This window comes from Gopherus flavomarginatus, chromosome 4, assembly GCF_025201925.1.
Source record: "Gopherus flavomarginatus isolate rGopFla2 chromosome 4, rGopFla2.mat.asm, whole genome shotgun sequence".
Lineage (NCBI taxonomy): Eukaryota > Metazoa > Chordata > Testudines > Testudinidae > Gopherus > Gopherus flavomarginatus.
This window is the reverse complement of record NC_066620.1, coordinates 10,569,850-10,591,945: the sequence shown is the minus strand read 5'-3', so window position 1 is coordinate 10,591,945 and position 22,096 is coordinate 10,569,850. Positions and strand designations below refer to the sequence as shown.

Sequence of the window (22,096 nt, the reverse complement as noted above, 5' to 3'; positions counted from 1 at the left end):
TCCTGTGATAGTTTTTACAAATGCTTATTCTCAGTGAGCATTTCTCCTCCCCAATTTAATGGAGTGACAACTCTGCATATGTTTAGAATGTCATGTGGCTCTAAAATGGGTCCAATATATGTAATGAGTATTTTCTGAACTTTCTTATTGTCCAATTGCATATTATCCTTACCACATAATACTTGGCACATTAAACATGTAAAAGTGCTAATGTGCAAACACTAGTTATGTAAACCAGATGCAAAGCAGGTATTTCACTGATGGCCCTTTTCATTTAGCTAGTCTTATTACAAAAGAATAGCCACTCAGGCTTTCTCTACTAGTTTTTCTATAGTTATTACAAAGTTAAAGTATGAACATCCATTTTAAATAGCCTATTACATGTATGTGTGTTTAGGTACATGATTACAGCAAATACATAGAAATGGGGATTGTTTTCCTTTTGAAAGCAACGAAAGGGAAAAGAAGAACACAATTCTAGATAGATAGATTTTTTTTCCTCCAGAGGCTCTAGGTGAGAGCAATCAAGTCCTAGGGCCAATTCTGACTCCCACTGAAGTCCAATGAGAGTTGGATCAAGCCATTCGGAAAGCAATTGAGTCACTGGAATGACGTAGCCGATAACATTCACATCAATGCTGCTGATGAATTAGAACCTTGGGCACTAGCAGCACACTCAGCAATGCCTCTGAAGCAGAAGTTGTTGCAGATTTTGAAGATAAGTGGCAGGGGAAGTATGAGCGACTGCAGTATTACAGTAGAGGCTTAACTCTGCTCTCATTGGGGCTGCATGAGTGTAAATGGGAGCAAAATTTTGCCCCTGAATGTCCAATAGGTAAGAGCTTGTTTCATAATGTTACAAAGAAGGCGTGGGCCAATAAATCAGTTCCTGTATAGGAAGCAAATTACCACTAGGGGACCAAACACCCCCTGTTCTGTTCCTTTGTAGCTGTCTTATTGTCTGTGTTTTGGCTCTAACAAATGAATTCATATATTGAATGACTGAGTTTTGAATAACACTTTACAAAGGGTAGGTCCACTTGACAGCTACATCACATATGGCTGGTCCTAAAAATTCAGACCCTGACTCTCCCCAAGCAGAATGAGTAACTTCCACTCACTTCAATCTGAGTTACTTCTATCCTATCCTACGTGGGAGAATTGAGCCCCTGGGCTTTACTGTGGCTTGTGATTTAGTTCCTTTCTGGCACAGACTCCAGTTAATAAACACATGGGAGGAGATTATATTACTTTGGTCTAAAGCCTTCAGCTGATGCATACTAGGGAGAAATAGTATGCTGAAGGCAATGAACTGTATTATTAGCACTACTAAAGCAGAGGTACCTGTATTATAAAGTACAGCATGTTGGCATAATCACATGAAAAGCCAGGCAGGGCTCATTGCTGCTTTCATCACGAAGAAGCTGGACATAATTTAAGAGTACATAGATGCTGCCAGTATTGCTAAAATCAAGACAAGCTACTGGATGCCTTTAAAAGTCCAATGGGGCTGCATAGGGTGTAAGTGAAAGCAGACTCTAGCCCCATTGTATTTGGGTTTAGTAATTTAGTGGACATTGTCAGGCTAAGTGCATGTGATGTGCCTGTAATGAACTCCTCTGCTGAGTTATGCAGAGCTGATGACACTAAATGACCAGCGGAACATCTTTGTCAGGAAGGGCTCTCTGTTAGCATTCCATTTCTTTGAACAGTTGGGAGCCAGTTCTGCCTGAACTCGTGTGGCTATGCAAGGTCTCGAAAGCAAGGGTAGAACTGGTGTACTGTTGCATCTTAAGGGGCAGGCCACAGAGGCTGCGTAGTAGTGGAGATCTGTCCACGGCAAGGTAGATGATTGGCTCCATGTGTGGGAGCAAGGGGAGGAACAAGGGCAAAGCCACTTGGTCTGTGACTGTGCAGATCCACTGGCCAAAACTCCCCCATAAGGAGCTGCAGGGGGAGCAACACTTCAGTGCTAGCTGTCAAGTGACACACTATGCAGTAATCACACAGCTGTTCTACCTACAATGTCATATCTGTGTTGTATGAAGCTTGTGACTTCCCCCTCCTTTTGTGAGCTGAGGTGAAGGGGACAAGTGCCAGGAATGTTCATTGATAGGGGGTTAATGGAGCCTACACCGGCACACACACTAGTTGCTTATCCCCTCCCCCCAGGACTGAATTGTGAAGCCTTCACAACTGTAGATGTACAGAAATCCTAAATTAATTAGAATGTTGCCACTGCCTTCAATGGGAGCCAGACAAGACCCTCAAAGGGCCTAATCCAAAATCCATTGAACTGAATGAGAAAACACTCATGGATTTGAGTAGACTTTAGATTAGGCCCTGTCATCTCAAAACTAACTGATAACAATTCTGCTTGTTTCTGGTATGTAAACAGAGCTGAAGCTGAGGTCTGGTACCATACCTGCCCTAAAGCAATGCTGAAACTTCTTAGAACTATCTTTAAACACCACCTTTAACTTTCAGAATGTTGCTGGCTACTAGTCCCTTACATCCTCTGTGTGTGTGTATGCAGCATACATATATCTGTCCTAAAATCATGGTGGTGAATGTTATTCACAGACCCTGGTCCAGGAAAGCAAGCACACACTGCAGTGCTGGATCAGGGTCTTTTTATTCACTGAGTTTTTTGGTCAGCTTTACCACTAGCACCAAGAAAATGAAATTGAGGTATAAAGATCACTTAAAAAAAAAAGCCTGATTATTACAGCAGCATCTAGGATCCCCAGTCACAGACCAAGAAGTTACTGTGCGAAGTGTTATACAAACACACAAATCCTGCAGAACTTCATTTGCATGAGGATATTTTTTTTTTAGAATCCCTCCAATCTCTCGTCTTGCTGCCTCTGCAATCTGGAATGGTGGGGTTTTCTTGTTTTTGTTTTTTGGCTTTTCTTTTAAGCTAAAGTAAGAATTGTATCTATTGAATGGCTTTGTTTTATGAAAAACACTATGCTGGTGAATCAAATGTTTCCTGTTTATCAGTACACATCAACCCAAGTAGCATTTGGCTGCACAGACCACTATTATACTATTTGATTTATGCAACATTGTTGGCTGAAATTGCTGATGCTGTGCTAAATTTCCTTGTTTTGCAAGTGATGGAATAATAAGTAACCTTGTGGTGGGAGGATATGGGCGGGAGGAGAACAAGAGTTCTAGATGGAAACAAACCAAGCACTGTTATCAGCAGCTCAGATTTTCATTATTTCTGAACACAGAACTGATTCTGACAGCTTGGTACTCCTCATGTGTGCAATATGCAAAGTCCAACTCCCTCCATGGGGCAAACAGCATGTCACACCTGCTCCCCTCTCTGTTCTCCCTCCTCTACCCAGCTCCTGCCCACAGGAATTTAGCAGTTGGATCTGTGTAATTGGGGATTCCCTACACCAGCCCTAACCTCATCCCCAAACCCTCTTTCAGTGCTGGTGGGAATAGAATCCCATGAGACTCTGCTCCAGTTCAGTCACCTGCTGCACTTTCGTTGTCTGTCAGACTTTCTGTGCCCATGGGTGTTGGAGTTAATGGGATTTGCTCTTCAGATATTCCATTTACTTGTATACATTCCAAATCTCCAACATGGAGCTTCAAACCATCCTGGACTCCCCCACCCACTTTTTTGTTTTTTAATTTTAAGCAACCTAGCAGAAGGGCAACTAAAATGATTAGGGGTTTGGAACAGGTCCCATATGAGGAGAGATTAAAGAGGCATGGACTTTTCAGCTTGGAAAAGAGGAGACTAAGAGGGGATATGATAGAGGTATGTAAAATCATCAGTGGAGAAAGTGAATAAGGAAAAGTTATTTACTTGTTCCCCTATAAGGACTAGGGACCGCCAAATGAAATTAATGGGCAGCAGGTTTAAAATAAATAAAAGGAAGTTCTTCTTCACACAGCACACAGTCAACCTATGGAACTCCTTGCCTGAGGAGGTTGTGAAGGCTAGGACTATAACAGGGTTTAAAAGAGAATCTCCATGAATTTATGTAGTTAAGTCCATTAATGGCTATTAGCCAAGATGGGTAAGGAATGGTGTCCCTGGCAGAAGAGAGATCACTTGATCATCACCTGTTAGGTTAATTCCCTCTGGGGCACCTGGCATTGGCCACTGTCGGCAGACAGGATGCTGGGCTGGATGGACCCTTGCTCTGACCCAGTGTGGCCATTCTTACGTTCTTAATAATGTTCCCTTATTTCCCCTCCTCTAAGTGACACACACAGCCTGAGGCCTGGGTTGGACAAATTAAGTTCTGCACTAGCAGTAGGTTTAAGGTGCAGTGTCTCATAACCCTGAGGAGCTGGAACAGACTGCCAGCTTCCTAGAAGACGTAAATTTCCTTCTAGCCCTGAAGAGACCTGAAATCAGCTAGTTTTAGGTGGAAAGGAGCTATTTTAGTTCACCTTCAACACTTTACACCTGGCTGTCAGCACTGTACAGAGGAACTGTGCCAAGTCAGTTGTTAGGTTTTACAGGAGAGCTATGACAAATAGTCCCAATAACACTTAGTAAAAACTCAGTAAAATAGAATAGCTCTTCTGTGACATCATGGCATATAGCGAACAGGCTAGTACTGTAGAGTTTTTATCGCCACTGGTTTGAAATGCCTCACATTAAGTAATGCAGCCCTCCTAAATGCTTGCTTGTAAAATCGCACTCCATCAGAGGTCTAGAATACAGTGGTGAAATGTCCTGACATATATATATAGTATATTTGTGTGTCTTAATTACATATCTTCCTCATCAGTTTCTTTGTTCACCACCAGTTTGTGATGGTTTTAAATGAACTTTTGCCTCCAGGCCGGTAGCAATGGAAGATCACGTGAGGGATGCTAAAGTGACCCCTCCCAAAGCACAGAATTGGCTGAGCAGACTGGTTGCTTAAACAAGGTCTGGGTTCTGTTGCCAGTTTTGTCACTCACCTGCTGCGTCACTTCCCCTCCATGCTACTGTTTCCCCCACCTTGATCCTTTCTCCTGTTTGTTATCTGAACTGTAACTCTCCAGGACAATCAGTGTCTCAGTGTGTTTGTATAAGGTCTTGTGCAATGTAGCCTTCATCTTAGTGGGGAACTGTAGGCACTGCTGTCCTCCTTAAATAGGAAGCATGATCTGGTGATTAGGCCATTAAGCCTAGGACTTGGGAGACTTGGGTTCCATTCCCTGCTCTGCCACAGACTTTGAGACCTGGAGAAAGTCACTTAGCCTTTTTGTGCCTCTGTTCCCTATCTGTAAAATGGGGATAACAGCACTACCCTACCTCATGGAGGGAGTTGTGGATAAATACATTTAAAGATTGTGAAATGCTCACCCACTGGGATGATGGGGTGGGGGAATTGTTTCTTGATGCCACATATGGCTATCAGTTAGACTCTGAGCAAGAACCAGCCAGCCAAGTACACGAGAGAAGATGCTCAATGCTACCTCCAGCACTGGCCCACCCTATCCAGCATCCCATCTCTAGTTGGGGCCATTTCTGAAGTTTCGGGGAGAGGGGGAAATCCCCAGCATACCATCCTCTCAAATCTGAAATATATGGTGCCCACCTGTAATTTTGTAAAAACTCTTTATATTGGGTCCACTTCACTTACTAACCATCATCTGCAGTCATTTGGTATTGGTGACTTGATAGGAAAACGTTCCTTAAAGAACTACATATTCTCTTCATCCCCAAGGAATCGATGTGATGGTTGTAGAGGTGAAAGAATACATACATTTAAAAAGACAAATGGGATGATAAAAAAATGCTGTCCCCTCAATGCACTAATTCTCAAGTGCTGGGTTGGAACTTGGTTAGCTCCGTTGACCAGCAAGGGGTAAGAATCACACTAAGAATTTTATTTATTTATTTATTTTAAATCAGGGCCATATGTTTTCTGCAGTAATCTGTGCTTCAAGGAGAGACAGTAATACTAACAGCAACTATGATATTTTGTATCGTTCACATAAAACCAATCACGTGTTGTGAAAGAAACCAACACAAAAGAAGAGCATTCGGGCTTCACTGTGCAGATGATCATTGCCGAAGCCTGAATCCCTTCCACGGGGGGAATCTGAATTGAATACTCTGAATCAAGGGATACTTTCCTGTCAGAGTCCTGAGGTCTAGCTACAGTATTTAGAATATGGCCATCATGCAGGCAGCTACCAGTCTAGAATTAGAGGCCACTCAAGAGGTAAGTGAAGCTTTTGCCTTTTAGGACAATCCCCTCTGTTTATGGTGTGTGTGTGTGTGGGGGGGTTCCATTAAAGACAAGGTTTCTATTCTATTTATTCAGGTTCTTATGCTGTACTCATCACCTAAGTATCTGCCCAGGCTGGCACTCCATTGTCATTGGCAAGCATGTGTGAGGCCTTCCTTTGACATATGTTGACATAGTTGGATCTGAAGTCTTTCAAGGCAAAAGACAGTAAAAGACCCTTCTTCTTGGCCAGAGATTTCTGAGGCAAAAACACAAGTAATTCCTGTTAAAGATATGAAGAACGCAACCTCTCTGAAGTGGAATATTTCCTCCCCATCAAAAAAATAAGGGTTCTCAAACTACTAGAGAGGATTTTACCTGCCTTTGCACACTGCTTTACAGAGTTTCCTCTGAAGTTATGTTTTTAGGCTTGGCAGGATTAGATTTTTTTGGGGGGAAGGGGAGGTTACTATTGATGTTTGGGTTTTTTTGAGTATTTTCTGATTTATAGATTTAAATTTTCAGTTGTGCAAAATTATGGGAGTGGAGGGAGTCAAACAATTATTGATGATGTTGAGATTCAAAAAGTTAAAGCATTATAATAATTAAAACACAAATTATCAACACCACATCAAAATATGCTGTGTACACATCCTTAAATCAAACTCAGTTCTCAAGCAGCATTTTTCTCACTTTGCCTATCTGTAAATTTATTTAATCAATGCAAATATTTTTTCCTCAGTTTGTGTGCACTTGATAAATGTTTATTTCACCAATAGAAATCAAATCCTTCCAAGCCTATGTATGCTCAACCCAAAAGGCCCCAGGTACCTTCCTCTAGACATTCCCTGCAAAATTGTAATTGAGCCAACTCCCAGGATTCCCAGGAGGGAATACAGCTAGCTTGGTCAACCATAAGGATGCCTCCAAGGGATATACTGACATTTTGACAATTTCCCTGAAAATTTCAAAGCTGCATTAACTCTGAATTTGGTTGTTCAGCAGCTACTTTTGGCATTTATAAATCGATTTTTCCTGGTAACCATCTCATCCATTCAAAGCTGAGAGGTTTTTCTTGCCAACGCCCCTCGATTTTTGTTTTTTTGTTTTTGTTTGTATTTTCTTTTTTGAAAGTGTCCCTTTGCCTCATTCCAGAAAAATCTGATTGCACCATTCAGGTAGAACATGCCATTCCAAAAGAGAAAAATGTTAGGCATAGCAAGATGCCTTGTAACTAACTGATTGAATGCTTCTTCTAAGGGGCCATTCTAGGTGAAGAAGTAAATCCGCCTCCATGTGAATTTTAATCCATGCCTTTGTTTTAAGGTGTCATTGAGGCAGTCTGGGATGCAGACACCTGTCCACTGGATTGAGACCAAAAGTTGTTTCATGTAGGTCATTGAATAAACATCAACTGATGAGAGTTTTCAATGGCTACTGATTTTAGTAGGACTGTACATTTTCATCTCTGGTAAATTTCCCATTACTAACATCCAATCCAGTTCTTCTTAACTTTGTGTCATGTCATGTTGCTTGTTCTTGCAGTTTTTTGATGGCTACAGAAGCCTTCTAGAAAGAGCTGTCACTGCAATAAGGTGGAAGATCTGGATTTCTCCAAAAAGCTTACTTTTATCAAAATTTACTTGCATCAGCACCAACCTATCAAATCAAGGATGAACAAGACCCATTAGTCAGAATGACAAATGGTGATGTAAAAGTCCAAAATGTAGGTGACACATCCCATTTAGCTCTAAAATATTTGCATGCAGTGGCTCTAGGACGTTTTTGAGATTCACTGAATGGCCTAATGGGAAGGATTAAGTGAACAGTATTTTATAATAATTCAGTGTTCTTTGCCAAAGATCGTGGGAAGTTTTCTGGATTAGCTGGATGAAAGAGTGAGCTCTAGTAAACACTTCGGGAAGAACCATTATATTGCTTGGCAATATATAGTAAGGAAAGAAAGGACCGTTGGCTTTCCAAATGCTCTTACAGAGCAATAGAGACAAATATCTAAGTAGTAATATAGTGTAAGCATCTCCACTTCACTGCAGAGTTTACAAATGTCTTTCTTCCAGGCATACTTTAGTAGGTACACTGTATCATGTTGCACAACAACCTGCAATTAAGGTGATCAACCTGTACAAAAGTTTAAAATATTTTTATTACTATCACCACATTTGTTAGGGTTAATTTATAATACTTTGGGTGGGGTTAATTTTTTAAAATATTGATTAAATGTGTAGCCCTTAGGCTGGAATGCAAACAAACTTACGCTTATAGCAACCCTACAATATCTAATACAGACTACCATAATTCCTTAGGTAGCATGACTATTAATCACTGATTATCAATAGTTAACTATAAAAGTTATCTTAATGGAAAGTGTACCCCAAAAATGGGTGGAGAAAAGAGAACAGAGCCTTGATAGCATAACACAGACCATCCTAAAAAGTGAAAAAATGAAGGTAATCCTTTCCCAGGGAAGCTGAGATTACCTTTATGTATTAGTAGTATTACTGCATATATCTTAATGTGTGTTTGTATTAGCCCAGATCATCAAAAGATTTTTTTTGGCACCCTCAACAGGCTCGTACTATTGTCACAGAAGTGGTGTTAACTCTGTGCTGATATTCTGTTTGGCGATAGCACCCACTTCAACATTTGAGAAAACTGCTTATTCATGGCAGGAGAATAATCTGCATTATTGTTGTTTGCTTATCATAGTGCCAGAAAGCTGAAGCTGAGATCAGCTCCCCATTGATCTAGGTATTGTACAAATATCTAGTCCCTGTACCAAAGAATTTACTGTCTAAATAGATGAATAAAGGTGGGGGAATAGGGGAAAGAAGTAGTATCATTCCCATTTCACAAATGAGGGAACTGAGGCACAAAGTCTAATTGACTCGCCCAAGTTCACATTAGGGAGTTTGTAGCAGAGCCAAGAACTAAACCAGCATCTCTTTTGGTCCCCGTCTCTTACCTATAAGACAACTCTTCCACATCCTGCTTGTTAGGGATGCATAGACACACGGCACGCAGGTCTTCAAACATATGCTGGACTCCTGGAGTCCCTCTGTGGATAGTTGGAGAGCCAGACTCTAGCTGTGACGCTTCTGCTCCAACTTACCCATTTTGCTTGTGGCTTTACTTATATGCAAACTCATAGACTCATAGACTCCACTATTAGCTGAAGGGGGCAGGGACTCTTCTCAGTAAGAGAAATTATAAATATAATCTATGTAATGTGCAGAATGAATCTTCCCTGTGAACTGAATTAAATATACACTGAACTGTTATCTGCAACCTGCTTGGTCATTGGCACACTTGTAATGCTGTCTTTGTCTCTATCCACCAGCAAGTGAGGTGTAGGTGAAATGGATTAAAATGAAAGGGTTAATTTTTAAAGGTATCCTAAATCCATAGTGCCATATTCTCTGCTGATGTAAATTGGTGTTGATCCACTAAGTTCAATGGGCCAATGTCAGCTTCCTCCAGCTGAAGATCTGGCCCTTAATGCGGAGAGGATGGCAGCTGATATATCAAATTGCAATGCTTCTTTCCAAATAATTTGTCTGCTCTCTTGACAGACTTATGATTTCATACCTGTGCAACTATTGTGCTATAATTCCTTCAATTATGAAAATACTGATAATTTTTAATATTCAGAAGTAAAATGTCTTTCAGACCTCTGGCTTTGGTATTCCCTTCAGGCATTCCAACTATATCATATTATCTTTCTCCTGATAAATCCCCATCTTTATTCTTGACAATTTTGCATCTTCCTAACGTAGCCTGATTTTTTTTCTCTTAATTCAAAACATTCAAATAAATGGTGACTACTCTCTGCTCTTGTAATGTATTTTTATAGTGTAATATAATATAGCAGTAAGTAAAACATCCTTGGCTTATTTTCAGGAATAACTGGTGATTTTGGTGTGTCCAAATTTCAGGTAGTCAACTTAATCATGATTAGGTAGAGAATGCCCAGCACTACCTTTAAAATCAAGCTTCTTTTTAGATGTCTTAAATTGGGCACCCAAACTCCCTATTCATATATGAAAATCTAGGATACTTTTTATTTAAAAAAAAAATTAGAAACTAAATATTTAAATTTCATTAGTATGTGGAACATCTTGATGACCAATAAATGTCAGGGAACCTGCTGGTAACTTAATATATATATTTAAAGATAATAAAGTGCCCACAATATGTTCATTTAAACTACTTATGTCAGCTCAGTTCAAAATTACTGTGCATTAAAATCCACTGAATGCCACAAGCCTTCTAAATTAGGAAAAACATGTCAAACGACATGTGGAAATGGGCTCTTGTGCAAGAATAGTTTACAGTGAGAAGAATGAATATTGTTCCCTGGAGTACATAAATCCCAGTTTGGTAATTCCATACCAGCTTTTACTATTTCTCTCCAAGCACTTGTTGTCTTTTGGTTTTTTTATTTGTTCCATTGTGCATCTCTATTAGATATTGCTCATGGGCCAGCTATCAAGAAACACCCTGCTGTGCTGTGGTGTGGCGAATGAAGGCATTTTCAACCATAAACAAGGTATTGTGTGGTTTAAAAGAAACCCTGACAATGACAAGTCTCAGATGGCTTGTAATTGTTTAAATGTATCTTACTTGTATTGCTTAGTGATACAGTGTCTTTAAGAAACTGACCAATTTGACAAAAGATTTAAATGAGCAGGCTGCTACAGGGTAGATTAGAAGATGTGTTTTATGAAGCATGTTGCATGCTTATTTGGTGTGGTCCGCGAATCAGTCTGTTTATATCTTTTTTCCTAAGTCTCTCTTTCAAAAGAGACTTAGATTCCTAAATCCTATTGACTGTCATTAGAGGTAGGCACTTGCCTGTATGGGACTTAGGCTTTTAGTCAGTTAGGCACTTTTAAAAGTTTGGGGGTAAAATTTAATTGAGTTAAATTCAAGAGTAAGGCTTGACAAACTTTTATTCTCATGGATGAATGTTTACTCACCTGTGAGACTATTTGCATGCATAGGAGATCGCTAGCATGACAAAATTCTGTAATATTGCAATATATTGGCTGGCAGAATTCATTATTTGCCTTTTTTTTTTTTTGGCTGCTGGATGGTTATTTTGTGATTCTCAGTCTGATTAATTGCTAGGGTGCCTACAACTTTTTGTAAGGGGTATGTTTGTTTGTTGCCTAAATTGCAATGATTGATTGTTTAATGGATAGCAGTACAGGAAACCGGATCATAAAGATGAAGGAATAACCAGGCTTTCACTGCCTATATAATTAAGAATGCACTCAAATAGCAATTGAGAGAAACAATATTAATGAGGTCTAAAACCATTGTCTACAAAGAAGTAACAAGATCTGCTCTAGGTAACAAATGAACACTTGGGATCTACATTCATAATATTTGTTTAGCTGCTTTAGAGAGTGTATGTGTGCCTGGTTCCCATGCAGATATTTTGGCTGGGGAAGGACTCAAGGGATATCTATTCCTTACACACCTGCGCTAGGGCTGAGCACAGTAGTAGTCCCTGTGTTCATGGTGTGTAAGACAAGTGCCACAGTCAGCATTTACCTCTCCGCAACTTGTTCCACACTGGCCAGGCGTGGAGGGAAGCAGAATGCTGTGTTCTCCACGGATGGCACAGTGGTTGCATTACCTGGAGCTCTGAGAGGCAGGATACCTGTTTTTGAGGGGTGAGTCTGCCAGAGCTCCCCCTGAGGTGATAAGCCCCCTCACTCTGCCTCAGTATGGGGCGGAGCCTTCAAGTCATATTACAGCCCCTACTTTCTCTTCTTCAAGTCACCGTTGAGTGATATCTGAATCAGAGGCCACTCTTGACCATGTTGGCTCTAGTAGTCTTTTTTTCCATCTGACAGTTCTATCACGGAAACAGCATAATAGCTTGAGGTTTTGAGTGATCCACTGGACATTAGTTATGCCTGTGTGCAGCCTCTGAGGTGAGGGGGTGGTATGGCTTCAGAATCAGACTGTACCAATGCGCAGGCATTTCCAACAGTTTATCTAGAGGCACATCTTTGACCCATGGGTGAAGTCTGAGAATAGACTTAGCCCTGCAGAATCCTCTGTGCTAAGAGGGACAGAACTCTCTTCCCCTCCACCCCACCTCCCAGACAGGATATAAACTAGTGCAGTTCTTGTTGCAGCCCATGGACCACAGTTGCAGCTCATGAACTACACACACTCGGTCAGTGGCCAGCTTCACCCTGCAATGGAGGCACAATGGTTCTGTTATATCCAGGAACATCTGTCACCCAGTGATTCCTGCATCAAACTTGCATCTTGTGACCGAGCTCCAGCATATTGTGTACAAAGAAGGATAACAACATGGGTGTTACAAAAAGGGAAATCATTCCTCAACTTCTCTCTCCTAACCACTAAAGTCACCTACGTACGATCTTATAGCCTGGGGAATTCAATTCCGTTTTCTTTGAAACGTATCCCTTGTGTGAAAGTTACTTTCAGTTTCTGCTCACTCTTGTAGCCAGCACTGTGACAAGATCAACCAGTGGCGGTCACTTTTTTTAGTCCTCCGCTAGGTCGCCTCATCTTGCAAACCTTATCCCTCTTCCTCCTATATTTGCATTTAGGGCCCTGGAGATCAGCCTGTTCAGTCTCACTTTTATCTCAGGCTCCTCATGTGGCTTCTCCTCTCTCTCTCTCTCTCTGGTAATCCCCTCTGCCAGCTTCTCATACACGTGCAGCTCTTCTCTCTAGCAGAGGAAGGTATAACCCAATCCAGTGGCTGGAAACTGGAGCTCGATACATGCAGGCATACATTTTTGAGAATGAGGGTAATTGACCAGTGGAACAATTTACCAAGGGTCATACTGCAACCATTTTTAAATCAAGATTGGATGCTTTTTTCTAAAAGGTATGCACGAAGAATTATTTTGGGGGGCAGGTCTCTGGCCTGTGCGCTACAGGAGGTCAGACTAGATGATCAGAATGGTCCTTTCTGGACTGTGAATCCATGAATTCCCCTTCTCTGGTAACGCTACCAGAAACCCAGGAGAAAGAGATACAGAAAACCATAATCACCCAATCTGCTGAAGGGCTGGCTGTCTGTAGGCAGGAGTGTATAGCTGCAAATCCTGCCCAGTGGCACAGCACACTTATTCATTGTTTTTTAACAAAACAAATATCAGGCTTTTTTTAAATAGGCAGTGGACATGCTTGAATCTACTGCCATTTTGAATACAGGCTTCTTAAGATCTTCAAGAGAACCTATAATATCTCCATACTGCATAGGACTGTATCTGTCTTCTAAAATGAGTGACGTGTGGGGCCTGGTCCAAAGTCCATTGAAGTCATAAAGGAATTTTTCCACTGACTTTAGAGGCTTTCATTCAGGCCCGTGTTTACATGGTCCAGCTATTTCCTTTGATTTCCCCCCCCCCTCCCAGCACACACACACCTCTTCCCCCAACACCCCATGTTTGTGGTGATTTTCACTTTAGCTAAAAATTTAGCTTTAAATTATAACTTTAAAAAAAATTGCATGTCCACAATAGAGAACACGCATTTGATTAAAAATAGACGCCAGTTTCAAACAGTGAGGGGAAAATACTGTCAAGGTTTGGGGAAGAAGAAAAACCAGTGGGCGCAAAACCCAGTAGCTGTGCAGAACCCTTTTATTGCCCTTACCTCAGCTGCAGAGACTTTGAAACAAAATTAGCAAATGAAGGTTATGTCTTCACTACAGGTTATGCCGGCATAATTTATGTTGCTTGGGTGTGACTAAACTACCCCCTGAGCGACATAAATTACACTGGCATAAGCACTCGTACGCACAGCACTATGTCAGTGAGCGTGCTTCTCCCACCAACATAGTTTCTGCTACTCTCGGGTGGGTTTTTTTATGCCAAGAAAGTTCTCACACATCAGCAGAGAGCGTCTTTGCCACACACACTACAGCAGTATAGCTGTCTCGGTACAGCTGTGCCACTGCAGTGCTGTACGTATAGACATGACCTTAGTTTGACTTGCTTGACAGAATATTGTTTCAGGTTTAACAATAGCAAAACCAGCTCTGTTTGTGTTGCACCAAAATTTACTGTAGCCAAACATAATCCAATTAACTACACTGTATGACTGACTGCAAGATATTACTTTTAAACAACGAGTATATATGTCACAGCTGTATGGCATTGCTCAGTTTAGCCATGATTTCATACTGGCACAGAATAGTGGTTATGACTTTTTGGTTTTTCATCCCTCATTTCATGGGTCTTTGGTCTGGATCAGCACTCCTGTAACGTTAAGTGTGATTACATATTGGTTGTTTGGCCTGTCATTCATTAATGTACAGTAATGTATGTTTTTAATGATAACAAGGAAGACTCCTTGTTGTTTTTGTGGATACAGACTAACACGGCTACCCCCTGATACTTGACACCATGTTTTTAATGATGTAATTCACTCATGCCCTGACAAAGCCTGAGTGATCTGGTTTGGGGCTGGGATCAATAGACTAAAATTGATAGCACTCTAATAGTGCACCCCTGGACTGTACATGGGTGCATCGGGGGGGAGCACTAGGAGCTTCCCCTTATTGCCTTGCTTGCATAAGGGCTGGACCCAGTGGTGTGAGGGGAGAGCACAGGATCCTGAAAGCACCAAAGATGACACAGAGAGGAGACAAGCCATGTTGCATATCCATACCTCCACTCCAGCTCACAGAGTGGGGATAAGCCTGCAAGGGGAGTACGCTGGACCCAGTTATGGGGTGTAGCAGCTGGTGTGTTGCCACTGCGCACTGTGGAGCTCCCAAAGGCATTCTGCCTGCCTAAAGCAGAATCCCTCCCACTGCAAAGAGGGGTCCCTTTCAAGGCACAGTTGAGACCCTAATTAGTTATGGGTGAGATTTTTTCCCAAGGCATTCAGCATTGGCCTAACTCTGCTCCCACTGAAGTCCCCAGTAGAGCTCCATGGCCGCAGAGTTAGGCCAATGCGGAATGCTTTGGAAATTCCTCTCCATTCTGAATTATTTAAGATTTACTACTTTTTGTGGCCTTGCTGCTTACCAGAATGTATGAGCCTGATTCTCCTTTCATTTGTATCCACATCATGAGCCATAACTCCATTTAAGTCAATGCAGTTACACCAGCGTGAGAGGAGAATCAGAGCTTGAATCAATGTCTTAGGTTCGCTTTCAGTGTACTTCCTAATGATTTATGCTACAATGAATCAATAAGTGGACATTAGCTTCCCCTCAGGATTGAACACTTGCCCCGCATACATTCATCTGAAGCACTAGCTACACCATCTATCCTTGCTTGAATTTGATTTGTTGCTCACGATCGTAAACTAAAGAATATGACAAGTATTGGAAAAGGGCACTATTAATCAGAGAACGCGAGCGGAAATTGACAGGCTAATAGCGCACTGTTGCATTGTTTACTGTACAATAGAACGACTGAGGTCACTGTTACGGAAAGCCATTAAGAAATGAAAAGCTTATTAAAGGGAAACTGCTAGCATATCAATTGCCTGTTGTAAGCACACATTTCCTTACCTTTGCTACTAACAACGCCCTGGATTCTTAAATTGTGGGTTTTGGGGGTTTTTTTTAAGTTTTACTTTTATTTGCTACACAATTCTCCCAGGGTCTGATTGTGTTCCCAAGATGACTATGTGGATCTTCCCACTCCTGATTAGAAAGAGGGCTTGGCGAAATCCAGAGCAGAATCTCCTACTGAGGGCTATCCTGGGGGTATGGGTTGGGGGGAAGGTTGGTAGGCAGTGGACTGGCCATGGACAGAATGGAAATACACATCATCTCCCCCAACGTTTCCCCTCTCACCCAGGCAAGTTCTTGGCGAAACAAACAAAAGTAAGTGTTTTTTCACACAATGCACAGTCAACCTGTGGAACTCCTTGCCAGAGGATGTTGTGAAGGCCAAGACTATAACAGGGTTCAAAAAAAGAACTAGATAAGTACATGGAACATAGGTCCATCAATGGCTTTTAGCCAGGGTGGGCAGGGATGGTATCCCTAGCCTCTGTTTGCCAGAAGCTGGGAATGGGTGACAGAGGATGGATTGCTTGATTACCTGTTCTGTTCATTCCCTCTGAAGCATCTGGCACTGGCCACTGTCAGAAGATAGGATACTGGGCTAGATGGACCTTTGCTCTGATCCAGTATGGCCATTCTTATGTTCTTAAAACTGACAATCAAAGGCTGTAGTACACTTTTGGCTGTGGTAAGGATCCACCTTTAATGTGGCCAGGGGGAAAGGGCATCTAAAGGCAGCCACTGGCTGGCAAAGCACTGGCCACATGGCTCCAATGAATGTGTGCAACCAATCTTGTTGCCAAGGCCACAGCTTGGGTGGAGGCACTGTGCCTCTGAACAGATGGTCCCTCTGATCTCCCAGGAGCTAGGGTGGAGCCTGTTCTGTGATAGGGCAAACCCCACCCCCCAGAATAATGGGGAAGACATCTCAGCAGAGATTTCCTCTCTGTTAGCCTTCCTGTGGAGGAGTGGGAAACTGTTTATGACAGCTTGGATTTGGGATCAAATGGGAGCTGACAATGTCCCTTTAACCTTATATAAATATGCGTTTAAGCAGTATCATGTACAGTCCCTTTGTGTCGTGTATAGCCATTCCAGCGGGGAGAGAGATGAATATTCAAAAGTGCACAGAGCTAATTTTCAAACACTAATAGCTAGGCCATTTTAATACTAAAAGGGACTCATGCTGATTACATGGTAATGACCCGCAGGGAGTCGTTGGAAAAAATTAAACACTGGTGAACTTAATGTGTTGTGCTCTTAATAATTGAAAATGAGCTCAGTTTTTAATGGATAAAAAGAGAATGTATTCTGGGGCTGAGATGCAGTATGAAAAATGCCACCCTAGAGTGAATCTTTACAATCCAGCCATGTGTTTTGGAAGAAAATAGGCTTACATAAGAAATATTGACCTATCCTTCCTGGCAGTGCTGGCATAACGTGGATGATTCTACTGGTTCACTAGGATGAAGCATCTTATTAGTGAATTATTGTAGTGAGAGAAAACTTGGGTTAGTGTAGTTCATATAAGTCTTGCAAATATTATTTTTTGGTTGAAAATATCTCAGTGTATACATAGTAGTCGGCTTCATGCACGTTTATGAGGTAGGTGTGTTTTGTTTTTTAAATGACTGAGTTCTTTTACCTAGGCACTGCTCTGACCAATGCCACCTGGCATGAGTCTCCAAGAGCTTGCCTGACAGCTGGGGACAGCATATACCTTCTCCATGCCACCTAGCCCTGGACTGAAATAGAAAGGTGTTGGAGCTGGCTCCAGATCACTAAAAGGCGAAGGGGACCTTTCTAGTGCAGCTGATGTCTTTCCTTTTGGTGCAAGGGGAAGGGCTGGGAAAAGAGAGTTTCTCCCTTGAAGTTCCAGACAGTTACTAATTTGCAGAGGAAGCGGGGGAAGAAGGGGCAGTATTAGAGTGTCTTTCTCCCAGCTCCTGCTCTCCTCTTTCAAATCAACTGCAGCCACTTCAGGTGGCAACTATTGCCCCTGCCCCTCATGAGGATGTAGGATTCGCCTGGTGGGTCTTTCAGCCCTGAGGGGGTGGGGAGGAGAGGAGGAAATGAGGTCATCTGGGGGCCCCTGAACATTCACTATTAATGTGTGTCCATAGAGTATAAATGTTCAAAATTATTTTTAATAAAGCAATTTAATATAGAAGCCCCAGTAGCAGAGGGAGAAAGGACTCTGAGTTGGACCTACATTAATGGTCTGTAACCTGGAGCAATCTTGTACTGTCCTAAGGACAACTATATTAGGAAGGGATGGCATTTAAGGCACTGTTGGTATAAACAATGGAGTTTCCACTTTATGAATACTCAATGACTAATTCTCTTCTGAGATAAATTGGTGCAACTTCATTGACATCTACACCAGCAGAAAATTGGCCCTCAATCTGGAAAGAAAATGTGGGTCCCCCTACTAATCCCATTGGTTTCACCAGGCAGTGGGATTGAGCCCTTTGATTATATAAGTAACTCAAACTCTGGGATTCCTCCCACAGGCATCAGCTCCACACCTTGTGATCTGAAAGAAGGTATCCTTCAACCTTGGTCTGAGATAATAAGCTACTTCAGTGGAGTTACTACAGATTAACACCACCATGCCCTTCTTTTCTCTATTAGGAGACAAAGGCAATCTCTAATCTGTTCTACAATGTCTTGGTTTACTCCATGAATCAGGAAGACCTCATCAGTCTTTGGCACTGCAAGCAGAGTGAGGCTGTTATAATAAACATGGGTTCCTTGTTAAAGTTGGCCATTGCTAGAGTTATTATGACACTTTTATTGATACCTTTTATTTTTATTGTGCCTTATCACCGCATTTAATGTCATCTTCTGCAATAATTGAAGGACTGTCTCCTTGACAGTTCTCCGAGATGAACATAAAATGAATAAATGCACTGTTTGCAGACATGTTTTAGTACAAATGCAGTATAGTTATAATAGAAATGCCCCCATGTCACTGTTTTTTCTGTGGATATGCTCTCTCTCCTGGAATTATTTCAAAATCAGTGTTGCAGTAGCTATCATTTGGAAGAAATCTGCCACCCATACTGCCTGTCAGTAGCACCTTGCTCTGAGTGATCCTATTGAAATCAGTGGGATTATTCGCAAGTAAGGTACTTGTAAATGTGAGGGAAGTGGTCATCTACTTTTGTTTCTTTTAACAACAGTACCAAATTCATGAATCCATCAAGCCCCATTTCCTCCTTCTCTAGGGGGAGGATTCACAGAGACCTGCAAGAGAGCCATTCATAAATATTGCATTAATTTAAAGGCAACAGAATGCCCATGAGTCTGTGGGGATGGTTAGTAACTGGGAGCACTAACATGGGTGGGAATCTTTTTTTTTTTTTAAGCACTTCACAACGTTACATTTGCCTCCGCTAATAGATCCTGGTTACCTGAATTTTTTTATTCCTGGGCTCAGGATCAAATTCTGTGGTCTGCAAAAATAACAATGACAGGATTAAAATTCCATGGGACCCGGAGCTGACGTTTACCTGGATTGTGGTTAACTTTCAAAATAGAGGGGTATTGTGCCAGCAACAGAGTTTTTGTGAGGCTTAAGCACAAACTCCTCCAATCATTTATCTGCAAGAGGTTGAGATGCATCTAGAGTTTATTTCAAAAACAATTTATAAGTCTTAGGACTCCATTTGCTTAGTATGCTCTCTGCTTCCCCAACTTGTTACTAAATAACACTGTTAACTCATGTAACAGTAAGTATGGCAGAAAACTTCCCTTTAATTTGGCCTCTCCTTTTTGAAGTGTGCAGGTGCTGGCTGCCATCTTGGCCAATGCACCGGGAATTGAAAACCAGGGTGCTCAAGAACTAGAAGCATGAGCTGCCAAAGCTCTCTAGTTGGGGCTGTGGCACTCCTGATTTGTGGAGTGGGCAAGACGGGGGACCAGTTGCAGACACTCACCATTATATTACGTATAGATGGAACCTTCTGGTTTGATGTAGGAGGACATATATTCTAATCAACAATGCCATTTGCTGAACTCATTAATGAAAAATGCAACATGGAACTAGATGGAAAACAAGCTCTATATGAATGGGGGGAGGGAAGTAACAAACCCCCCCCCCCTTCCCCATTCGATACAGTAGCAGGCTTCAGTCAACCACAACCACATGGCACTGGAAGAATCAGAATGCATGCATTGCCAGAAAAGATTTAGAGCCACTAGTCTAGATGGTTTTGATGGTTTGATCCTATGTTCACTTGTGGCAAGGGTAAAGCTTCCATTGACTTTCTAATGGAGCAAGTTGAGGGCTTAAGTCTAAGAAATTATTTATTAGTTTTGTATTACTGTAGCAACTAGTAGCCCCAGTCGGGTCCCATTGAGTTAAGGGATGCTGTACAAACAGAACAAAGACAATCCTTGCCCCCCAAAAGCTTGCAGTCTAAGTATAAGAGGGTGGATACAGACAGTGATGAGGAGAGTACAGTGAAACAAAAACAGTTCTGGTCAGCATGGTTGGCAGTGGTTTCAACACACTACCAGCATATCTGTTGTCAGGTTTTTGTAGATTTCACGGCAGAGGAGAGTTTCAATTTTGCAGATTTTTCTCCCAGTGTGAGGGATGGCATGGGAGAAAGCACAAAGACACTTGTTACATTTTTAACAAGTGGGCTGCTTAGCGGTGGGAACTGAGCTTTTGATACTGAATGAAAAATGGTAAGTAGGGTGAGGAGAGGTTATAGAGGGCCTTGAAAGTGAAGACAAGTAGATTGGCTCCTTCTTTTCATATCAAGCATAATGTGGGGGATGCAAAGAGAACTGCCACAGTTACAGGATAGGAAGATGAGCTGTGTACCGGCATTCTCCATGGACATGAGTGGGGCACAATGGCCATTGTCAAGGCCAGAAAAAAGGATATTGCATAGGAATGTAATGTAGAAATGCTCTCTAAAAGATCCACCATACACCAGTCATTGATTTCTGCACAGGGCATCAAGCTGGAACAGGTTTGCATCTGATTTCCTACAAAGGAAAGCTGGGGTATTTCAAAATAGAAAGAATACATGCAACCTCTCACGTTATCTGAAAAATTCACATCAGTCAATACTATCTGAGAATCCTGCTAGAAAAGTCAGTGTTCACATGACAAAATGTACTTGCACACTTGATGCATGTAATCCTGGAACAGGCATTGAACTGCACAACTCTCAAACCCAAATTTAGCCTAGCTATAGATCCACCAAAAATTATGGTCTCCATCATAAAGCCTGTACATTTGTGGCATTATATAAAACATTTTTTATCTAATTTTGTGTTCTCTCTGAGAAGCCAGGGAAGATTACTGAGGAATTTTTTAAAAAAAGGGGGGGAGAGGGACTTTTTTTTATAACAAAAGGAGCTTTGCTTTCCATGATGAAGAAGCTCTGCTTGCCAATAAATGGAACATACATTGCTTTTCTATTCATCTCTGTCAAGAGCTACTCCAGTCTCCGATCAGTTCCATAATACGGAACTCTTTGGCTTGTAATGCCCTGACCGGATGCTCTTTAAGGGCTTGTCTTCACTCCGGAGCTAAATCGGCGCTGCTGCAATTGATGCAGCAGCATTGATTTAGCATGTCTAGTGAAGACAAGCTCAGTCGATGGAAGAGTGCGCTCCCATTGATTTCTGTACTCCACCTCAATGAGAGGCGGAAGCAATGTCGGTGGGAGAGCATCTCCCATCGACATAACGTAGTGTGGACCCCACATGAGTAGATCTAAGCTACGTCGACTTGAGTTACACTACTAATGTAACTCACAGTGTATAGCTTAGATCGATCGGCAGCTGTAGTGTAGACCAGGCCTAAGAGTCTGGTGGAAATGAGCCCCTCTTCTGACCTCTTTAGGAAGTACAACAGCAAGAGTTCTTCCTCTTCCATGCAGGTTTCTTCCCTAGCTACAGAGGAACTTGGCCACATTACAGCAGGGCTTGATCCCTTTGCACCTTCAGTTCTTCAGTCACAAGTGTATCTACCAATTTGCATCAATATATTTCCCCTACACTTTTTTGCCCTTGAAGCTAAATTAGCCACACACACAGAAGGGTAAATGCTGCTTTACATGTACTTAGTGACCATATCCGTGCATGCTCAGTAGGTGACTTTCACAGAGGCATAACTCTGATAAAAGAAAATATTCTCTTGAAAAAATAAAGGCTCTTCTCCGGCTGAGGGCTATTTCCATGCCAGATTTTAACTTTCTACCTCCAGCCATTGCAGCTGTCATGTGACTCAAAAATCATGTCATTAGAGCTGATCAAAAATTTTCCAATGGAACTTTTGTCTGGGAGAATACTATGTTGTTGAAATCTAAGTTTCATGGAAACCAGT

General features: G+C 41.8%; 1 protein-coding gene across 6 annotated transcripts in view; it reads left to right on the top strand.

Annotated features, from left to right (window-relative positions):
* PAK5 (p21 (RAC1) activated kinase 5) overlaps positions 1-22,096 on the top strand; it is a 182,747-nt gene that overhangs the window by 83,347 nt on the left and 77,304 nt on the right. For 3 of the 6 annotated variants that reach the window (XM_050952086.1, XM_050952087.1, XM_050952085.1), the window contains one exon: positions 10,689-10,770. The exons of 2 other annotated variants lie outside the window; for them this stretch is intronic. In XM_050952086.1, coding sequence (XP_050808043.1) covers positions 10,698-10,770 — 73 coding nt within the window. In that variant the 5' untranslated portion in view covers positions 10,689-10,697. Of the gene's footprint in view, positions 1-7,864; positions 7,930-10,688; positions 10,771-22,096 lie in introns of those variants that run through there. One more of the 6 variants, XM_050952084.1, reaches the window with a different exon arrangement.